This window comes from Meriones unguiculatus, chromosome 8 (assembly GCF_030254825.1).
Source record: "Meriones unguiculatus strain TT.TT164.6M chromosome 8, Bangor_MerUng_6.1, whole genome shotgun sequence".
Lineage (NCBI taxonomy): Eukaryota > Metazoa > Chordata > Mammalia > Rodentia > Muridae > Meriones > Meriones unguiculatus.
In genome coordinates, this window is record NC_083356.1 from 5,102,149 (window position 1) to 5,119,402 (window position 17,254).

General features: G+C 53.9%; 1 protein-coding gene across 2 annotated transcripts in view; it reads left to right on the forward strand.

Annotated features, from left to right (window-relative positions):
* The first annotated feature begins 4,186 nt into the window (after positions 1–4,186).
* Col2a1 (collagen type II alpha 1 chain) overlaps positions 4,187–17,254 on the forward strand; it is a 28,770-nt gene continuing 15,702 nt past the window's right edge. The window contains exons 1-16 of one of the 2 annotated variants that reach the window (XM_021655824.2): positions 4,187–4,436; positions 7,963–8,166; positions 9,496–9,512; positions 9,849–9,881; positions 9,973–10,005; positions 10,101–10,154; positions 10,292–10,393; positions 11,309–11,386; positions 12,018–12,062; positions 12,170–12,223; positions 12,538–12,591; positions 13,297–13,350; positions 13,636–13,689; positions 13,808–13,861; positions 14,037–14,081; positions 14,602–14,655. In XM_021655824.2, the coding sequence (XP_021511499.2) occupies positions 4,352–4,436; positions 7,963–8,166; positions 9,496–9,512; positions 9,849–9,881; positions 9,973–10,005; positions 10,101–10,154; positions 10,292–10,393; positions 11,309–11,386; positions 12,018–12,062; positions 12,170–12,223; positions 12,538–12,591; positions 13,297–13,350; positions 13,636–13,689; positions 13,808–13,861; positions 14,037–14,081; positions 14,602–14,655 (1,020 nt within the window). In that variant the 5' untranslated portion in view covers positions 4,187–4,351. The remainder of the gene's footprint in view (positions 4,437–7,962; positions 8,167–9,495; positions 9,513–9,848; positions 9,882–9,972; positions 10,006–10,100; positions 10,155–10,291; positions 10,394–11,308; positions 11,387–12,017; positions 12,063–12,169; positions 12,224–12,537; positions 12,592–13,296; positions 13,351–13,635; positions 13,690–13,807; positions 13,862–14,036; positions 14,082–14,601; positions 14,656–17,254) is intronic. The other variant, XM_060388696.1, reaches the window with a different exon arrangement.

Here is a 17,254-nt window from a genome sequence, read left to right on the forward strand (position 1 = left end):
GTTGGCCTACAAGTTTTCACATTAAGAAAATGTGTGTAAGCCAGGTGTAGGGGCACACACTGTTAGTCCCAGCATTCAGGAGGCAGAAACACGTGAATCTCTAAATTCGAGGCCAGCCTGATGTACAGAGTAAATTCCAAGACAGCCAGGGCAACATAGAAAAACCCTGACTCAGAAAAACAAACAAACAAATTGTGTGTGAGAGAGTTTGTAGATTAGGAATGTATATTTCTAAATACATAACTGCAACCTGTTCAATCTGTATAACGTTTCTTGCTTGTGTGTTCTCAAGGCTGACCGTTTGGTACTGTATAACCAATTGGTGTGTTCTTTCCTGGGGAAGACTATGTCTCCCACTCCCAGGATTTTTTAGTTTTCTGTAGTTCTTTGTGTGGGATTGAGGCGGTGTGGGCTCTCCTCCCTGCCCTGCTTCCATGTTGGCATGTCTGTTGTCCTTGTTCAGCTCGTGTTTAGGTAGCCGTGTTGGTGAGACTTCACGGGTGTAGCTCTTGATATTCTCAGGACACAGTCTCACAGCAAACTCCCTGTCTCTGGCCCTTATAACCTTTCAGTCCCTCTTCTGAGACTTAAGTGGGAGAGGTGTGTGGTGCGCAATGGGACTAGACTCAACGACTCTGCGTTTTGATTGTTTGTGATTTTATGTAATGATTTCTGTCTGCTGCAAAGAGAAGTTTCCTTGTTGAGGGTTGGGGACTACACTTATCTGTGGGTATAAGGACAAATATTTAGAGTGTAGTTATAAATTATGCTGGTTTAGTAAAGTGGTGGTTGTAGGCTCTTTTCCAAGATCTATGACTTGGTTGGACCTGTGTAGCCAGGACCAGGCATGATTTCCCTCTGTTAAGAAGGTCTTAAGTCCACATAGAGAGATGCTGGCTACTGCCAAGGTATTCTTGCCATACCGAACCTTAGGGTTATCATGCCACACTGATGCCATGCTGGCCATGGTGTTCATAGGCATCATAGCTGTGTGTAGGACTCTTGGTTGCTCCCTCTTTTCCTGCTTTCTTTTTTTATTTACCCTGTGTATGAGTGCTCTATCTGCATGAACACCTGCACGCCAGAAGAGGGCACCAGATCTCATTATAGGTGGTTGTGAGCCACCATGTGGTTGCTGGGAATTGAACTCAGGGCCTCTGGAAGAACAAACAGTGCTCTTTCGGAAGCTTGCATTGTGCCTTCTGTTATCATGAAAGCTAGTCCTCGGGAATGAGGCTTCCAGGCTTTTAGTCTTTACCATAAGGAAGTGTAGGAGGCTATAAAATAGGATGTTCCCTAGAGCAGGAGCACACGGTAGCACCATTGACGCTTTTCCTGTTGTCCCCAGGTGTCCGTGTCTTACATGCTTCGTGTCAATTTCATACTGCTTCTCTGTCTCATCTCAGCCCCCACCTGCTGTTTTTTATAAGCAACATCCTTCCCCGCTCCCCGTGTTAGGGATAGAACCCAGGACCTCGTGGATGTTATGCAGACTCTCTGCCTCTGAATCACATCCCTAGCTCTCTTGCTAGGGAAACAGCTGCTCTGTTTGTGGGCATCAAATCGGTAAGGTCAGGTGGCATTACCTTTGGGGCACCGCGTTAACCATGAACTGATAACACGCACAAGGATGCATAAGGTCTGGCTACTCAGATGTTTCCTTTTCGAGTTCTTTTCTGTATCATCACTCTGCTCAGCATAATGAGGTTCCATGACTGTGGAATTCCAGCAATTTCCATATATTCTGGCTTTGTCAGTTTAAACTTTAAATTGTTTAATTTAAAGTTAATTCCCACCTCTGACAATTCTGTTTTTGGTTATAGGAAATGGAGAACTTTATCTGGAGTTCTTATATGCAGATACTGCCCTTTGGTCAGAAAGAATCAAAGTTAAGGGAGACACCCAGAGTTTCTGCTGGTGCTGCTCACTGAGCAAGGTCATTTTCATATAGGTTTCCATGTTACACATCTGCTTTAGCACTTTCTTCAAAAGTTTTACTGTTGAGTTTTCATGGTCACTTGCATTGAGACAAATTATTTGGACTAGCTTTTTAGTTACCTAAGCATTATTTGTATAAAAAAATAAATTCTATTTTGTAGGGACTGGTGAGATTGCCCAGGTGAAAAGGCGCATCCTACCTCCCATCCTCAGAATCCGTGTGTTAGAAGGAGAGAAGCATCACACTCACAAGAAAAAAATAAATAAATTTGAAAGTGTAAAAAAATTCTATTTTAAGTCTAAATAAGTTAGCCCACAAGAACGTACCAAAATTCCCTCCTCTCTGCTGAGACTGTGCTAGGTAGAGCTATGTTCTCACAGACTTTCCAAGCAAATTTCGATGAAGCAAATTTAGTAGATACAATAGAGAAAATGAAAATTATACCAGAAAAAAAATGTAGGTAGCTTGGGGTGTACAACTGTAAGTATGTATGCCAGAGGAATTCTGAAAGTCAGGAAAACACTGCATTTTAAAGACACTAGAAAAGGCAGCGTAGAGACCCTATGGGATCGGGAAAATGTGTGAGAGTTAGGACTATCTTCTAGGCCAAGACTGGACAGCCATGGTCCAAAGAAGACTTGGTCACTGCAGACCTGAAAGCAGCTTTCTAGCAGACACTGAGGCTGAGGGAGCCAGAGCTGAATGCAAAGCCGTGAGTAGGCTGGGAAGAGACAAAAAAAGACTCAGGCACCCCCACTTCCCACCCAGACTGGTTGGTGGAAGCACTCTCTCCTTTTCCAGCCAGCACACTTGCATAGAAATTAAGTTTTACACACTTGAAACTCTTGTTTCCCTTCCTGAGAAGCTTCAAAGCCTGCGTGGTGTGGTGCGGTAGCTAAGCCCCTTGAGAGCTCCAGCCAGGTCTACGGAGGTGGCTTCTCCCAAGGACTTCCAGCTTCTGGGAGGAAGAGACACAGGAACCCAGCTGTGGGACAAAGGAGTTGCTGCTTAAATCAGGCCCCAATTTCCAACTTTCATTTTGCCTAAAGTTAACTGGAGGACCATCTCACTCCTGAGGGAAAAGATGTATTTGGGACTTTTCCTTCTAGTTATCTAGACACAGCAAGGGCTGGGCTGAGCCTAGGACCTCGACTAAGGTGTGTGTGAGGGGGTGGGGTGGGGAGGGACGCAGGAAAGGTGAGGCTGGAGGCCCAAGGGTGGGTGGGTGGTGGGGACAACTAGGAAACTCTGGCGCTTTCCCCTCCCACAAAACTTGAATCCAGCTGGAGCAGCCTCCAGACTCTCTGGCCAGGGCCTCAGAGTGGCCAACAGTCCCTGGCCTGCTTTGCCCTGTCCAGGCTAAGGGCGCCCACTCCCCCGGAGATTCCTGGACATGGGCCAAGAAGAGACTGGAACTAGACAGTGTCTCCAGTCCGGCTGGGTGCATCGTTTTGTCCCGGTTCCCTCTGTTCTCCGCCGTTCCTTCAGTCCCTTCCCTGGCCTACCCCGCCCCCCTCACCTCCACACAGGTCTCCCTCTGTGCAGGAATACACACCAGCCCCGGCCCTAGCCATCTGCTCAGTCCTTCGTCTGCCTAGGCTGCAGAGCAGGCCCTTTCATAGCTAGTTGGATGGGGGATGGGGGATGGGGGACGAGGGTTGGAGGCTGTTGCGAGCACCCAGGTGGGATATGGGGCCAGGCACTCCGCAAAGGGGCTAGAAGGCAGGTCCAGACTACTGTCCCCAGATTTAGAATTCTGGACAACTTCCATCGGCTCATACTTTGGTCCCCGGCGCACCTCCTCGCCCCCTAAAACTCCCCATCCCCACCTTAGCTTTTTTCTGTTGCCTCGTCCTCCCTTGTCTTCTGTCCCAGGTCGAGAGCCTCCAGGCTTCTGCCTCTGCAAACAACCCCCTCCCCTCTATCCCCAGCAGAACTCCGCGGGGAGGGGCCGGAGGCCCCCCTCCCTCCTGTGGTTGGAGGGGGCAGTGTGGCAGTCCCAAGTGGGGGCGACCGGAGGCCGTCTCGGTGCCCCGCCCGATCAGGCCACTGGGCACATCAGGGGCGGGAAGCTGGGCTAAGGAGAGGGGCGTCTGGCCTTGGCAGGTGTGGGCTCTGGTCCGGCCTGGGCGGGCTCCGGGGGCGGGGTCTCAGATTACAGCCCCGCGGGGGGCTGGGGGCGGCCCGCGGTTTGGGCTGGTTTGCCAGCCTTAGGAGCCACCGGGCGCATATAACGGGCGCCTCTGCCCGGAGAAGACGCAGAGCGCCGCTGGGCTGCCGGGTCTCCTGCCTCCTCCTCCTGCCCCTGGGGCCTCCTGCATGAGGTCGCGGTAGAGACCCGGACCCGCTCCGTGCTCTGCCGCCTCGCTGCGCTTCGCCCGGGCCAGGCTCTGCCAGGCCCCGCGGGGAGCCATGATCCGCCTCGGGGCTCCCCAGTCGCTGGTGCTGCTGACGCTGCTCGTCGCCGCGGTCCTCCGGTGTCAGGGCCAGGATGCCCGTAAGTTGCCCGCCGCCCCTGCCTGCTTTCCCTGACCTGCGTCCCTTCTCCTTCTCTTCCTCCCCAGCCCCGCTCCGGGTTAGGGCGCCGAGGCTTAGGCGCAGGGTAGGCAGGAGTTCGCTGAGCCGAATCCTGCGAGCGAGCAGCTCCGTCGCAGCATCCTCGCTGAGAGTCGCAGTGGAGACCTTTGCAGGTCCCTGCGTTAAGCAAGGGTCTGATCTGAACTTGCCAAGCGTCGGGTGCGACAGGTTGGAACACAGACGTTAACGCACTGAGCTTCGAGCTCCGCGAAAGGAGCCGCACACTCAGAGGCGGGAGAGGCGGAGAGACGCCTGGGGTCGGCTCCTCAGCCCAGTCCGGGGGTTGGAGGCTGCGGGGCTCCAAGGGGCGCCAGACAAAGGCCTGACGCTGCGGGCTTGAAACCCGAGGCCACAAAAGAGAAAGAGGCTTTCCGCGAGTTCCGCACTGCTCCCGAGCTCCCTCCCCCTCCAGGCTGGCCCGGAGTAAGGTGCTGCCGGGCAGCCCTTCTCGGAAACTCGGCCGGGCCTCCCTGGGGCTGCAGGAACCTGACCTCTCCAACCAGCCCTCTCCCCCTTCCCTCCCTCCCGGGGGTCTGCCGCGGTGTGCGCAGCGGTGGACGGAGGCAGGGTGAGGCGAGCGGCTGGCCTGCGGCTCTCGTTAGCGAGGGCAGCTGTGCAGCCTCGGGCCGAGGGCGGCCCCCCGCACCTCTCCACCTCCTCCGCGGTCTGGGATTGCACTCAGGGCGAAAGAAGCCTGGAAAGCGTATTAGGTGGGGAGGATTTTCCTCCACGTGTTTGGGCGCGTTTCCGACGGCTGGGATTCCAGCCGGGGCTCCGCAGGTTACAGACTGCGAGCCAACCGCAGGTGAGGCTGGGCGCTTTCGGACCCTCTGCCTCCAGGCCGTCTCCGGAGCCGCCTCGGGAGGCCCCGGGGGACCTGCGGCTCCTAACGCGGCGGCTGCGGCTGCGGCGGGGGCAGGGCGGAGCTGAGAGCCGGGCAGCGTGGAGCCCAGGAGCGCGCCTCGCGCTCCGGCCGCGCAGGGTGGCAGGGCGGCGGCTCAGCCGGAGCCGAGCGCTCCAGCTCTGGGGGCGACGTCGAAGTGTTTGACGGGGTCCGAGACGGGCCTGACCCTGTCTTGTCCTGAAATTGCAAGCGCACACACACAAAGCGGCGGTCCGGACCGGTGCTTCTCTGTAGGGAGCCGTGGAGGGAGCCGAGTGTCTAAACTCTTTCCCCAATTCTTCATCTGATAGCGGAGGCGCCGGCTTCGGAGGCCGCCTTCCTGGAGGAACGTGCGTGCCACAACTTTGGGGAGGAGGGGGCCATCTGAAACTTGCAGCCTCCTCCTCCTAGGAGGGGTGTGATTCTGCATCTGACGGGTTGGTTTCACACCCTGGCTCGTCCTACCTAAGCACACACACCCACACTCCAGCCTCGGGTCCTCAGGACCCAAAGACCTGGATGTGGGGAGAGGCGTAGCCTGCGTGGACGTTAGGAATGTCAGAAACCTGCAGTCCACCACGCCCCTCCTCTCCATCTTTCCACGAGTTTGGGAAACTTCTTGGCGGCGGATCCTTTGACCCACATCTGCATTTCTCAGCCCTAGCTTCCAAAAGCGCTGCTGGCTGTGGTGCGGGGGAGACCTCAGTCCCCCTTTGTGAGGCTTGTTTGCGTTGGGGGATTGGCAGCGATGGCTTCCAGATGGGCTGAAACCCTGCCCATATTTATTTAAACTGGTTCCTAGCGGGGACCTGTGAATCGGGCTCTGTATGCGCTCGAGAAAAGCCCCATTCATGAGAGGCTGGGCCCGGTGGGTCCCCTCGACTCCCCGACCCCCTCTCCCACAATGCCCCCCCTCCGTGCCCGCCTGCCGCCACCTCCCGGGCTCTGGCCCCCAAGCGCAGCGGCGACGAAGCAAAACAGTTCCCCGAAAGAGGTAGCCTTTTAATTGGCCGGCCACAAAGAATCGCTTATGCGCCGCGGCGGTAACGAGGGGAACCGGATCGGGCGGCCAGGATGCTATCTGCAGCCCCTTTCGTGCCACAATTAGGGTGGCGCTGGCTCCCTCGGACCGCACTGGGGGATACGGTTACGGTGCTGGCTCCTTTCTTGGGCAGTCATTTAATCCCACTTTTTTACTCTCCGTTTGTCTTTCTGCCGCAGGGCTGTGTCCAGAGCCCCAGCCACAAAGAGCGAGCCAGTGGCCCTCACACCCAGCCGGCCCGCCCCGCTCCCGGCCCGCGCGGCCCTGGGGCGCCCTTCCTGGGGAACCGATCAGCTTTCACGATGCACCCTCCCCGGGCTCTGCTCCGGCTCCCCCAGGCAGTCTCGGGCGCTAGAATGCTCTTGCTTAGTCAGGACTGGACATCATTAGCAAGGCTGAGCTCTCGCTCTCGTCACCGTCACCTCCAGCTATTTTAGCGCCGCTGGAGGAGGCGGGGGTGAGGGGGTCCCCGCAGCTTCGACATTTTCCCCGGGATCTCCTCCCTTCCCCCTGATGCTCTTGCCTAAAAGGCTAGATGGGTTTCTTCCAGTGGAGAAGAAAACGGAGACTTTGATCTGTGGATTCTCACTGTTCTAGAGGAGCAGAGGGCAGGCGCGGCTCTCTCCACGCCCACTGGGTTTGCGTCTCTTCGCTATTATTCATCCTCAGCTTTTGCCATTGCTCTTGAGATTTTGATGAGAAAAACAGCGCTGGGCGCTGCCTAGCACGTGGTGCGGGCTCTTCGGTCCCTGGCGCTCTGAGAAGCTTTCTTGTCAGCACAGTTTTCATGTGCAGGGCGAATTCCAGACGGCAGGGGCTGGTGGAGAGGGCACAGTCTGAGCTGTTCCTTTGCATTCTTGGAAGACAAAGGTCTGGACTGCTCAATCGTAGCCAAGGCCGGGCATTTAGAGCCTCCTGCCGCCCATATTGGGGTTGCCAACTTCAGATAGAGGCAAGCTTGCCTCTCCAGCTAATGTTTACATATTGTTTATATCTTACCATGTTTGTAGGTAGAATTCGCTGCACTTTCTCTGAATTTTAGCTGTCAGCTGTATTTAGGAAATCTCATTGTTTCTATAGGATGGCAAAAAGAATGTCTCTGCTCTCCAGCTAGAGGGTCTCGCCATTTTCCTGTATTCTCCATCTTTACTTCTATCAGGTTCCTCCTCCGAGCGTCATCTCCTACCACCCACTTTCACCTTCCAGCTCATCCTTCCCTATCTCAGCCCCCTCCCCCCATGCTGGAGACTGCCCTTCCTCATTGCTGGGTCACGGTTCCCACCCCAGCCCCCCACATACCCATCTTGCACAGTGCAGGGCACCTGAGAGATACTGCACAGAGAGATGCATTGTGTTTTTCCAAAACTAATTCGTAGGTTCAGTCTGTCTGGTATGGTCTGAGCCTCCCATTCTCTCGCATTTGAATTCCGTCCAGTTGATTTGCAACCTCTTTCTCTTTCTCTCCGGCTCTCCCCCCACCCCTGCTTTGGCACACTGCCCCTCTCACCCCACTCGGTGCAGAGGAGGCTGGCAGCTGTCTGCAGGACGGGCAGAGGTATAGAGATAAGGACGTGTGGAAGCCCTCGTCCTGCCGCATCTGTGTGTGTGACACCGGGACTGTCCTCTGCGACGACATAATATGCGAAGAAACAGACTGCCTCCACCCGGAGATCCCCTTCGGAGAGTGCTGTCCTATCTGCACAGCTGACCTCACCACTGGCAGTGGTCGTAATTTATTTATTTACTATCAACATAAATAAATTACTTGCAGACACCTTTCCGTGGATGCTGGTCTTCTCCAAGCTGAGAAGCTGCTTATCCATTTGGTCCTAGCAGTAGGGGCAGAAAGGCAAGGCCACTTCTCGATTGCAGGTTGAAACCTGGTGAGCCTAAGTTGCTATAGAGACTGTCCCTCTCCTAATCCCTCAGGGGTGTGTTTCTGGAAATACAGATATGGCTCCACAGAAGTTCACCCTCCTGAGTCAAGTCTGTGAATTAATAGAGCCACAGTGGGAACCAGGCTCCGTCTAGTCACAGCATGAGTTAATTTGTCCTGTGTCGCCTACACCTTGTCTTCTCTATAGAAAACCTTCAAGGACACGGTCATTAATGTGCAGCAACCTCTGTCAGTAAGCAGGAGCACTGAATGGAGCAGAGCAGAGCCCAGTGGAGGCATTTCCTCTTTGCATTGCCCTCTGCTTGGTGCTGGCCACCATTTAAGAAGCAGAACAGACAAAGGAGTGGCTGGACTCTGAGAGCCGAAAGGGTGTGACCGTGTTCCTGCCCACTGATGACAGTTATCTGCTCCCAGCTAGAACCAGTGCTCATGAAGAAAAGTGCAGGCGACCCCTTCCCAGTACTCAGTCCCATCTCCCCACAGAGGAAGTGGGGGCTCCTGCCCAGGTCTCCTGGATGGCTCATTGTTGGCTTCCTATTCAACATGGAGAGGAGAGGTGAACGGCAATCGAGAAGTCTCCTTTCCTGAATGCTTGCCCAACACTGAAGCCTTGTATGGCGCAGACTCAGACCATGTCTGAGGGGCCCATGCCAGGGCAGTGTTGCCGGCCTATGGGATTCTGCTGCTATGGTGGGGTAGGGGCTTATCAGTTTGGGATGGCCCTGGCTACAGTGCTCTTTGTAACTCCTGTGTCCTGCTCTTTTTTGTGCTTGCTTCAAGGAGACGCCACGCTAATGTAAGGCTTCCTCAGACTCTTCTTTGGGAGGGTGTGGGTTGGGAAGGGCTGTCTGACCTCTGGGTCTCCTGTGTCCTGGCCCCTGGTTGCCTCTCTTCTGCTCTCAACCCATTCCTGTACACTATGCATGCTTTTTGACTAATAAAGTTAGAAGCACCTCCATTCCTTATGAGTCCTCAGCAACAAAATGGCTCTGTGATCCTAACACCAGCCACAGAGAGATTCAGGGGAGCAGGAGAGGAAACTGCTTCCGTGTCCTTGGTTGTGATTCTTTCCTTTGTTTGATCCTCCAAAGAGAGTTTGAATGACAAGCAAGATATGGTCCCTATCTCACCTTCTCCTTCTCTGTTTTCCCTTGCAGGAAAACTAGGGCCAAAGGTAAGGCACCCTGTTTTTAATTTAATTTAACTTAATTACATTTTTACCTGCCTGCATGACTCTACATGATTGTATGTATGAGTATGGGCCCACGTGTGCTACAGTGCATGTGTGGCGGCCCGAGAATAACTCGGAGAAATCGGTTCTCTCCTTCCACCTACCAGCCATTTCAGTGGCCCTGCTTTTTGCTCTCGCATGTCCTTCTCCAGAGGCACTGAGATGCTAATCTCTGCTTCTTCAGACCTCAGAAGATGTCCCTCTGAGAAGCTGGGGGGCAGGGTGGGGTTTGGTGTTGGGGCTAGGTGGGCTTACTCCTGTCAACTGTTCCTGTTGCAGGGGCAGAAAGGAGAACCCGGAGACATCAAGGAAGTAAGTACAAATAACCCCCATCACCACCCATGCATCTGCCATTCTAAAGGCACCCCTCTAACCAACAGGCCTGTGGCTCTCTCTCACACAGATCGTAGGACCCAAAGGACCTCCCGGCCCTCAGGTAAGAAAGGGAGAGAGCTTTCTCTCGGTTCTTTCCTTACTGCAAATGAGCCATTATAGCCTCCAGTCTCACCACTCCATGCTCCTCACCTCCAGGGACCTGCCGGTGAACAAGGACCCAGAGGTGATCGTGGTGAGAAGGGAGAAAAGGTGAGTAGATGGCAATAAAGTCTGACTTCTGTGTTCCCCAGATCCCCCAAAGGCCTGGTTACCTCCTGAGAGGCCCTGGGGCAAATGATTCCTAAAGAAGCATCACTTCACTGCCACCCTTTTCTCTTTCTCTCAAGGGCCCACCTGGACCTCGTGGCAGAGATGGAGAGCCTGGTACCCCTGGAAATCCTGGGCCCGCTGGCCCTCCAGGCCCCCCTGGTCCTCCTGGCTTTGCTGGAGTAAGTGTCCTTAGTTCTCCTTTCTCCAGGCTTCTCAATCGCTGCTTGCTTACCTGGCTGGCTCCCAGGACGGCCAGCAGTATGTACACAGCCTGTTGATGGCTTTGACCTCAGGCCTGTAATTGAACAGAATCACATTTGAGGCTTGAGGCTGTGGGGATAAGGGCTGACTTTTTTTTTTTTTTTCCTTCCTTTCACTCACTGGGTTTCTGTAAAGAAGGCCTTCAGCTGCCTGGCTTCCTGGCGCCCCATCTTGTGGCTGGTTTTTGGGGGTGGGAGTAGGGGTGTGGGAAAAGGATGACTGGGCACTTGTATTTCTCTGGAAGAGCAGTGACCACTGTCCTTGGAAGACATTTATCCATAGCTCATGCCAAGTACATTCCAAGCAACTATTCATTCTCATGAAAGAGCCTTACTGAGCAAAGGTGTGTGGTGACTGTCGGGCTTGGAATCACACCAACCAACAAATTATATGACTGCCCCACTTCTGTAGGTGTGCCATTTGGAGGTCTGCTATGTTTTAAATTCTTCAATTTAAGCAGGCTCACAGACGTCTACTATAACCCTTCTCAAAATATTTCAAGACCGAATTTCAAGCCTTTGCCAGACATCAACATTTTAGAGAACAAAGAATGCCTTTTAATAGAGACGTTGGATTTACGTAACGTTTGAGACTATAAAGGTTTATAAAGCGGCACCTGGGGGGGCGAAGACTACCACAAATGACGCTTGCTGCCCCAGCAAAGCCCCCATCGCAAGAACACATCCCCAAACTGTCAGGTCTCCTTGACAATTCCCATCAGTACTCAGCTGGTGTCTAATAACTAGAGACGTGGTGGAACTCTTCCTCTCCCTGGCAGAGGGGAATGGCGCTGGGCCATTCCTCCTCCTAACATAGTTGCATTGCTTTTGCAGAACTTCGCGGCCCAGATGGCTACAGGGTTTGAAGAGAAGGCTGGCGGCGCCCAGATGGGAGTAATGCAGGGTCCGATGGTAAGATTCCATTTCCTCACTGACCCCATGGGAGGGGCCCGCCCGTAGCAAGGCCCGAGGCCGACAACCTGTGCCGTCCACAGAGTTGTTTGTGGCATGTCATCTCCGCAATCTCCGCAGCTCGTTAAAAGCTCTCATTTAGTTAGCTCGAGGAGTTTGGCTTTTAACGGTGATGGATGCCAGTTTGAATGCTGCTCTAGAAGGACTGGAAAGAATGAGGCTGGAGAGATGCATATAGCCGATGTATGGCACGGCCAGGTTGCTGTTGCTCTTGGAACGAGAACTGAAGAATGCGGACAGCAGCTACTGTTCTCCAGCATGCACAAGGCTTCCAGCAGGAGATCTTACCCTGCAGCGCTGGTTTGGCACATGCTAAATGAAATTCAGACTTTAGTAAACATGGCTGCCGGCCAGGAGAAAGCAAGGCCAGCTTCTCTGTTCAAATGGTGCCTATAAATAAAAATAGATGGTTGGGTGGGGAGTGGGGAAAGAAGAGGGAGCAGCCGCTGGAGGCCCTTTGTTCCCCCCACTGCTTCCACAGTACCTTCTTGTCCTTTGTCTGGCTGCTGGCTTAGGAGTTGAAGCTGATAAGGCAGTCCAGTAAGTGTCTTATTTTTCTGTTCCAATGTAGGGCCCCATGGGACCTCGTGGACCCCCAGGCCCTGCCGGTGCCCCTGTAAGTATTCTGTCTTTTCCTCTTGGTGGCATTGCAGATGCTCACTGAGCTCTGACAGCACAGTTGGGGGGTGGGAGGCAATATGACATCGTCCCTTTCCCTTTTAGGGCCCTCAAGGATTTCAAGGCAATCCTGGTGAACCTGGCGAGCCTGGTGTCTCTGTAAGTACCATAAGCTACCCTCTCCCAGGAGCCTCTGGGAATGGTCTCTTTTCCCACTCAAGCTACTGACCGCTCCCTGGCTCTGCCTGCTGTTTCCCACAGTGGGAGGGCCATAGGAGATTCAGATGTTGCTCCCTACCCATGGGGCACTCTTTCAGAGAACCAATATGGCAGGAAGTCCATCATGACATTCCCTTTCGGGGGTCGCCACCCTGCACTGTCCCTTCCTCCCACCACGGTCTTCCCAAACTGCCATCCTGCATTTTATCCACTGTGTGCCCCTTCCAACCACTTCTTCAATTCTCTATTTGTAGGGTCCCATGGGTCCCCGTGGTCCTGCTGGCCCTCCTGGAAAACCTGGTGATGATGTGAGTAGCCCCTGCACCCCAAGTCTCCCTCTCATGTGTGCTGAGGCTTTCGGGTAGAGAGACTTCCTGAGGACCAAGGCTGGCCAGTCGTAAATTCCAGTTGTCCACCACCCACACACTCATCTGCAACTAAACTTGTCAGGTCCCTGGGGACTGTTTTAGATCTGATGAGAAGGAGTGTAATTAAAACATCATTAACTTCAGGAAAAAAAAAAAAACAAAACTGAGAAATGAGAGAAGGGACAGGAAAACGCAGGGCACAGAGATGTGGAGCAGAAAAAACAAAGAAAGATAAACACCCTAACATCATCTTAATTGTAAATGAGCTAGAAAAGCTCAGCCTGAGCCAGGATGTCTACGGAGGGTGGAAAAAAAAAAATTAGAGACAAGAGCTTGCTTTCTTGAGCTAGTTTTGTGACTGGCATCACACAGCAAAGTATCTCGAGGTCAGGGCACAGAGGCCTGTCCAAGAGCTCTGGAGAGGACAACCAGAGCCTACTGGGGAAGCTGGACTTTAGTGAGGACGAGGAACTTGCCAAAGAATAAATGAGCATGCAGGAGAGGCATTCATGGAGAGGCATCGGCAGGAGGTGGGTGAGGCAGGCGGGCAGGCAGATGCACAGCCGTGAAGGGGTTTGTCCAGGAGCACACCCGTTATGCTCGTGGGACTTCCAAGGAAACGGAGACACCTCTCTTTCTGTTCAGGGTGAAGCTGGGAAACCCGGAAAAGCTGGGGAAAGAGGCCTTCCTGGCCCTCAGGTAAAGCTCCACCTTTCCTAATCTCACGAGGCTTTTCCAGTCTCCCTCCTTAGTCCATACAGCTTACTCAGCTTGATTAAGCTCAGTTTAAAACTGGGCACGGAGAGTACCTGCATGTATCATGGCTTCCGGCTGCCAATTGTGTTTGCATGAGCACAAGATGTTTGGTTGAAAGAGCGGATGCCTGCTTCTTATTGGTTGCCCGAAGGATCTGAATCTGCAGCCTCTCCAGCAGCCTTCACCCACTCTCTTCTTTTCCCTGAGTACCCCCTCTTTGCATTGCAGGGTGCTCGTGGATTCCCGGGAACCCCAGGCCTTCCTGGAGTCAAAGGTCACAGAGTAAGTATCATGGGTAAGGGTGCTGGAAGGCAGGAGATACCTGGAGAGGAAACATTTTGCACATTGCCTCCTGGGTGGGTTTCCAGGTGTGTGATGGAACCCTTCTCTTGCTTCCCAGGGTTATCCAGGCCTGGATGGTGCTAAGGGAGAAGCAGGTGCTCCAGGTGTGAAGGTAAAGGACCACAAAACTCACAGGGCTTCACGATAGGGACGAAAGGTGGCATCCGCCAGGGAGATGCTGAAGGGCAAGGGGAGTTAGAACATAGTTGGGACCACTGTGTTCTAAGCCTAGGAAGCTTCTGGAAGCCAAGACTCCAAACACTGACCCCGTGTGTCTTCTTTTCCAGGGTGAGAGTGGTTCCCCTGGTGAAAACGGCTCCCCAGGCCCCATGGTGAGTATGAGCGTCACCCACGAAAAGCCACCATACGCTCTTAAGACCCTAGCACCTGTCTGACGCCTGCCCTGTAAACCAGAGCATTTCCTTCGTGCAGTCACGCGAGGCAGACACCTGGTGTTGCAGCTTTATCCGATTATGAGCGAAACCATCCTGCAGTGGACGGTTTGTTCAAAAGGTCACCCGCACTTCCACAGAACAGGAGCTGTTAAGACACACTACTTGAACCGCCTCTCAGTTCTTAAAAAGCCTGCTTGTCATCAATGTTTTGGGGTACTCCTCTGCTGCAAGAAAACGAGCTGTGTTCCCCATAGGCGCCAGCAGAGGCCCCACCTGCAGGACACCCTGTGCCCTGAGCAGGCTCCAGGGGCAAGGCAGCACCACCAGGCTTGCTCTCCTTTGCTTCCTGGTGCAAACAGGCAGGAGGGTCACCGTGGTGGGAAGGGCCCTCCAGAAGTCATCACACAGCCCACCATAATGCCAGCTCATGCTAAGACTGTGCTGGTGTGTGTTGCAGGGTCCCCGTGGCCTGCCTGGTGAGAGAGGACGGACTGGCCCCGCTGGTGCTGCTGTGAGTAACTCACCACGTGTTCAACACTTTACAGTTTACAAGGAACCTTCTCTTGGCCCTCTAAGCAACTCAGTGACAAACTGGGCCAGGAAGTGCATACTTATGATCCTAGTAGGGGAGAAGCTACTAGGCAAGGGAATCACAAGTTCAAGGCCAGCCTGGGCCATACAGTGAGACCTTTCTCAAGCCCACCTCCCAACTCCTAACAACAAAATCCAACTTGGTGAGGTACAGGGAGCGGCTTCATACCAGAAGTTCCCACCCTGAGTTTTCCCACTCCCAATCTTCAGGTGGGGTGGGGCCTGCAGAGCGGAAGGAAGGGGGATGCTACAGGAGAGTGGGGTGGGGAGAGCAAGGATCTCCTCAGCAGGCTGGATTCTTCAGGTCACCGCTTCCCAGTCCCCCCGCAGTTAGAGTTCAAGAACAGGCTTAGATGGGCGAAGCTGTCCGCACTGATTCCGATGACAGTGCCCTTGATGAGACGCTGGTGGCCGCCACCTTGTGGCCTTTCCTTGGTTTAGGATCTGGCATGTTGCACTTTGTCTAATCTTCCCCTCCATCCTGTTGAATCTGCTATTCCAATTTTAGAGAAGAGGGAACTGAGGCCCAGAAAGAATAAGTAGCTCAGGGCAGACTGCGCACTGGGCCTTCAGACTCTGCCGGCCCCTAGGTAATGTGGAAAACCATGGCTAGGGGACTGTCAGGCAGCGGAGGGCATAGGTGCCAGATGGAGGCGGTTAGCTTGGCTCCCCAGGCAATAGAGAGGCCTTGTAGGTGCTTGGTCAGGCGAGTGATGCGATGAGAGGCGTGTTTAACAAAGATGGCGGCTCTCTATTGGTCTGCACTCCAGCCAGCTAAGCTCAGAGACCCCGCCCCCTAGGTCCTTGCAGGGCAACTGAAATCAGCTGCGCTGGATGCCACTGCTTCCCAGACCTTGCATCTGGGTGGCAGAAACTTTCCCTCAGGGGCAGGTTTGTGAAACAAGCAGCCTTAACCGCCCTCCCCCCCCCCCCCCGCCATGCCCACTCCCCACCCCCTCCCGCTGTCAACCGGCGCCTCGCCCCAGGCCCCAGGGTCATTTAGTGCAAGGGAAAGGAGGCTCTGGGCCTGTTGCTTCTGCAGAGTTGGGGGACCCTGGCCTGGGGCTTTTAATGAGGCTGGAAGGCAGAGTGAGTGGCTCACTGTGAGCAGGGGTGAAGACGGCCTGCTCCGTCTCAAGCTCCTCCCTCCTCCCTAGACACAGCAGGTCCCAGCTCTTAGTTTGCCTTGATGGTTCTTGTCCACATAGGGAGCATGTTGGCAGTGCAATTATGAGACTCAGCTTAGAACATCCTCTGCATTGTGTTGCCCCACCTCCGCCTTTCGTGGCTGGGGTGGGGAATGATGGCCTCAGACACAGGCAGCTCCCTCTCTCCTCTCACCCTGCCCTCTTCTGACTGACTCCTGGAGGGAAGGTACAAGCAGCTGGGTCAGGCAGTCTGCAGGAGAGCAGGCTCCGTATCCCCTCTGCCCTTCCTCCCATTGAGACTCTCTTCCCCACTCCCTCCCTTCTCCCTCCCCCCACTGCCAAGCTCTGTGAGGAGAGATGGCCCACCTGAGTGCCACAGAGCATCCTTCCCTCAGGCGTCTGACAGGCTGAGACTTGCAGAAAGGCTAGCTTCAGCCAGCATGGTTCTCAACCTGTGGGTCGTGACCCCAGACAAATCTATTTCTAAAAATATTTACATTATGATTCATAACAGTAGCAAAATTACAGTTGTGAGGTAGCAACGAAATAATTTTATGGTGGGTGGGGTCACCACAACACAGGGAACCGTATTAAAGGGTCACAGCATTAGGAAGGTTGAGAACCACTCACTGGCTTAGTCTTCTGGGTCTAGCAGGGGCTGGGTCCCAGGCTTGGCTGTACCCAACACAAAGGGTCATGGAGCTAGAGTGGAGTTCCTCATGGGCACTTGAAAAAAAAAAACAAAAAACAAAAAACAAACAAACAAAAAAAAACTTCAGGTTTTTACCCCAAACTAGTGGAACTCTCAAAGTGCAAGTCCTGCAGAGAAGGGACAACCTTGATTGCTTGGCAAAGCCAAGGCTCTTGGAGATAGGAGCTCAGGTAGGGTTGTGAAACAGGGCTGGCAGCCTGTCCTCTTCATGGGCAGATTCCTAGACCAGCAGGAAGCATCCTGGGGGCATTTCTGCTGTCCTGACGGGGTTGCCTGGAGTTCACGGAGGAGGGAGAGGCTTCCCTTAGCCTTAACCCAGGGTAACCATCACAGAGGCGGGATTCTCCTGGCCTCTGCCATTTTGGCCAGTTCACTGGCTTTCTGAATGATCATTCAGCTTAAAATCTAGGCTACTCGGGACCTAGCTGAAGTTTTAGAAGTGACAGGGCTGTTGGGAAGTTGCCCAAGCTTCATTAGCCATGAGAGCAAGCCCCGTGCTGCCCTCTGGCCACCCACTCATGCAGACATCCCGAAAGGGTTCTCCCGCCACAGACACACACCAGGCTCAGGCTCAGCCTGGGACACCCCACCACCGTGTCCCCACATTTTATATACAGTGGGCTGCTTCTGAGGACACCACTCACATTGGCTCCTTTCTG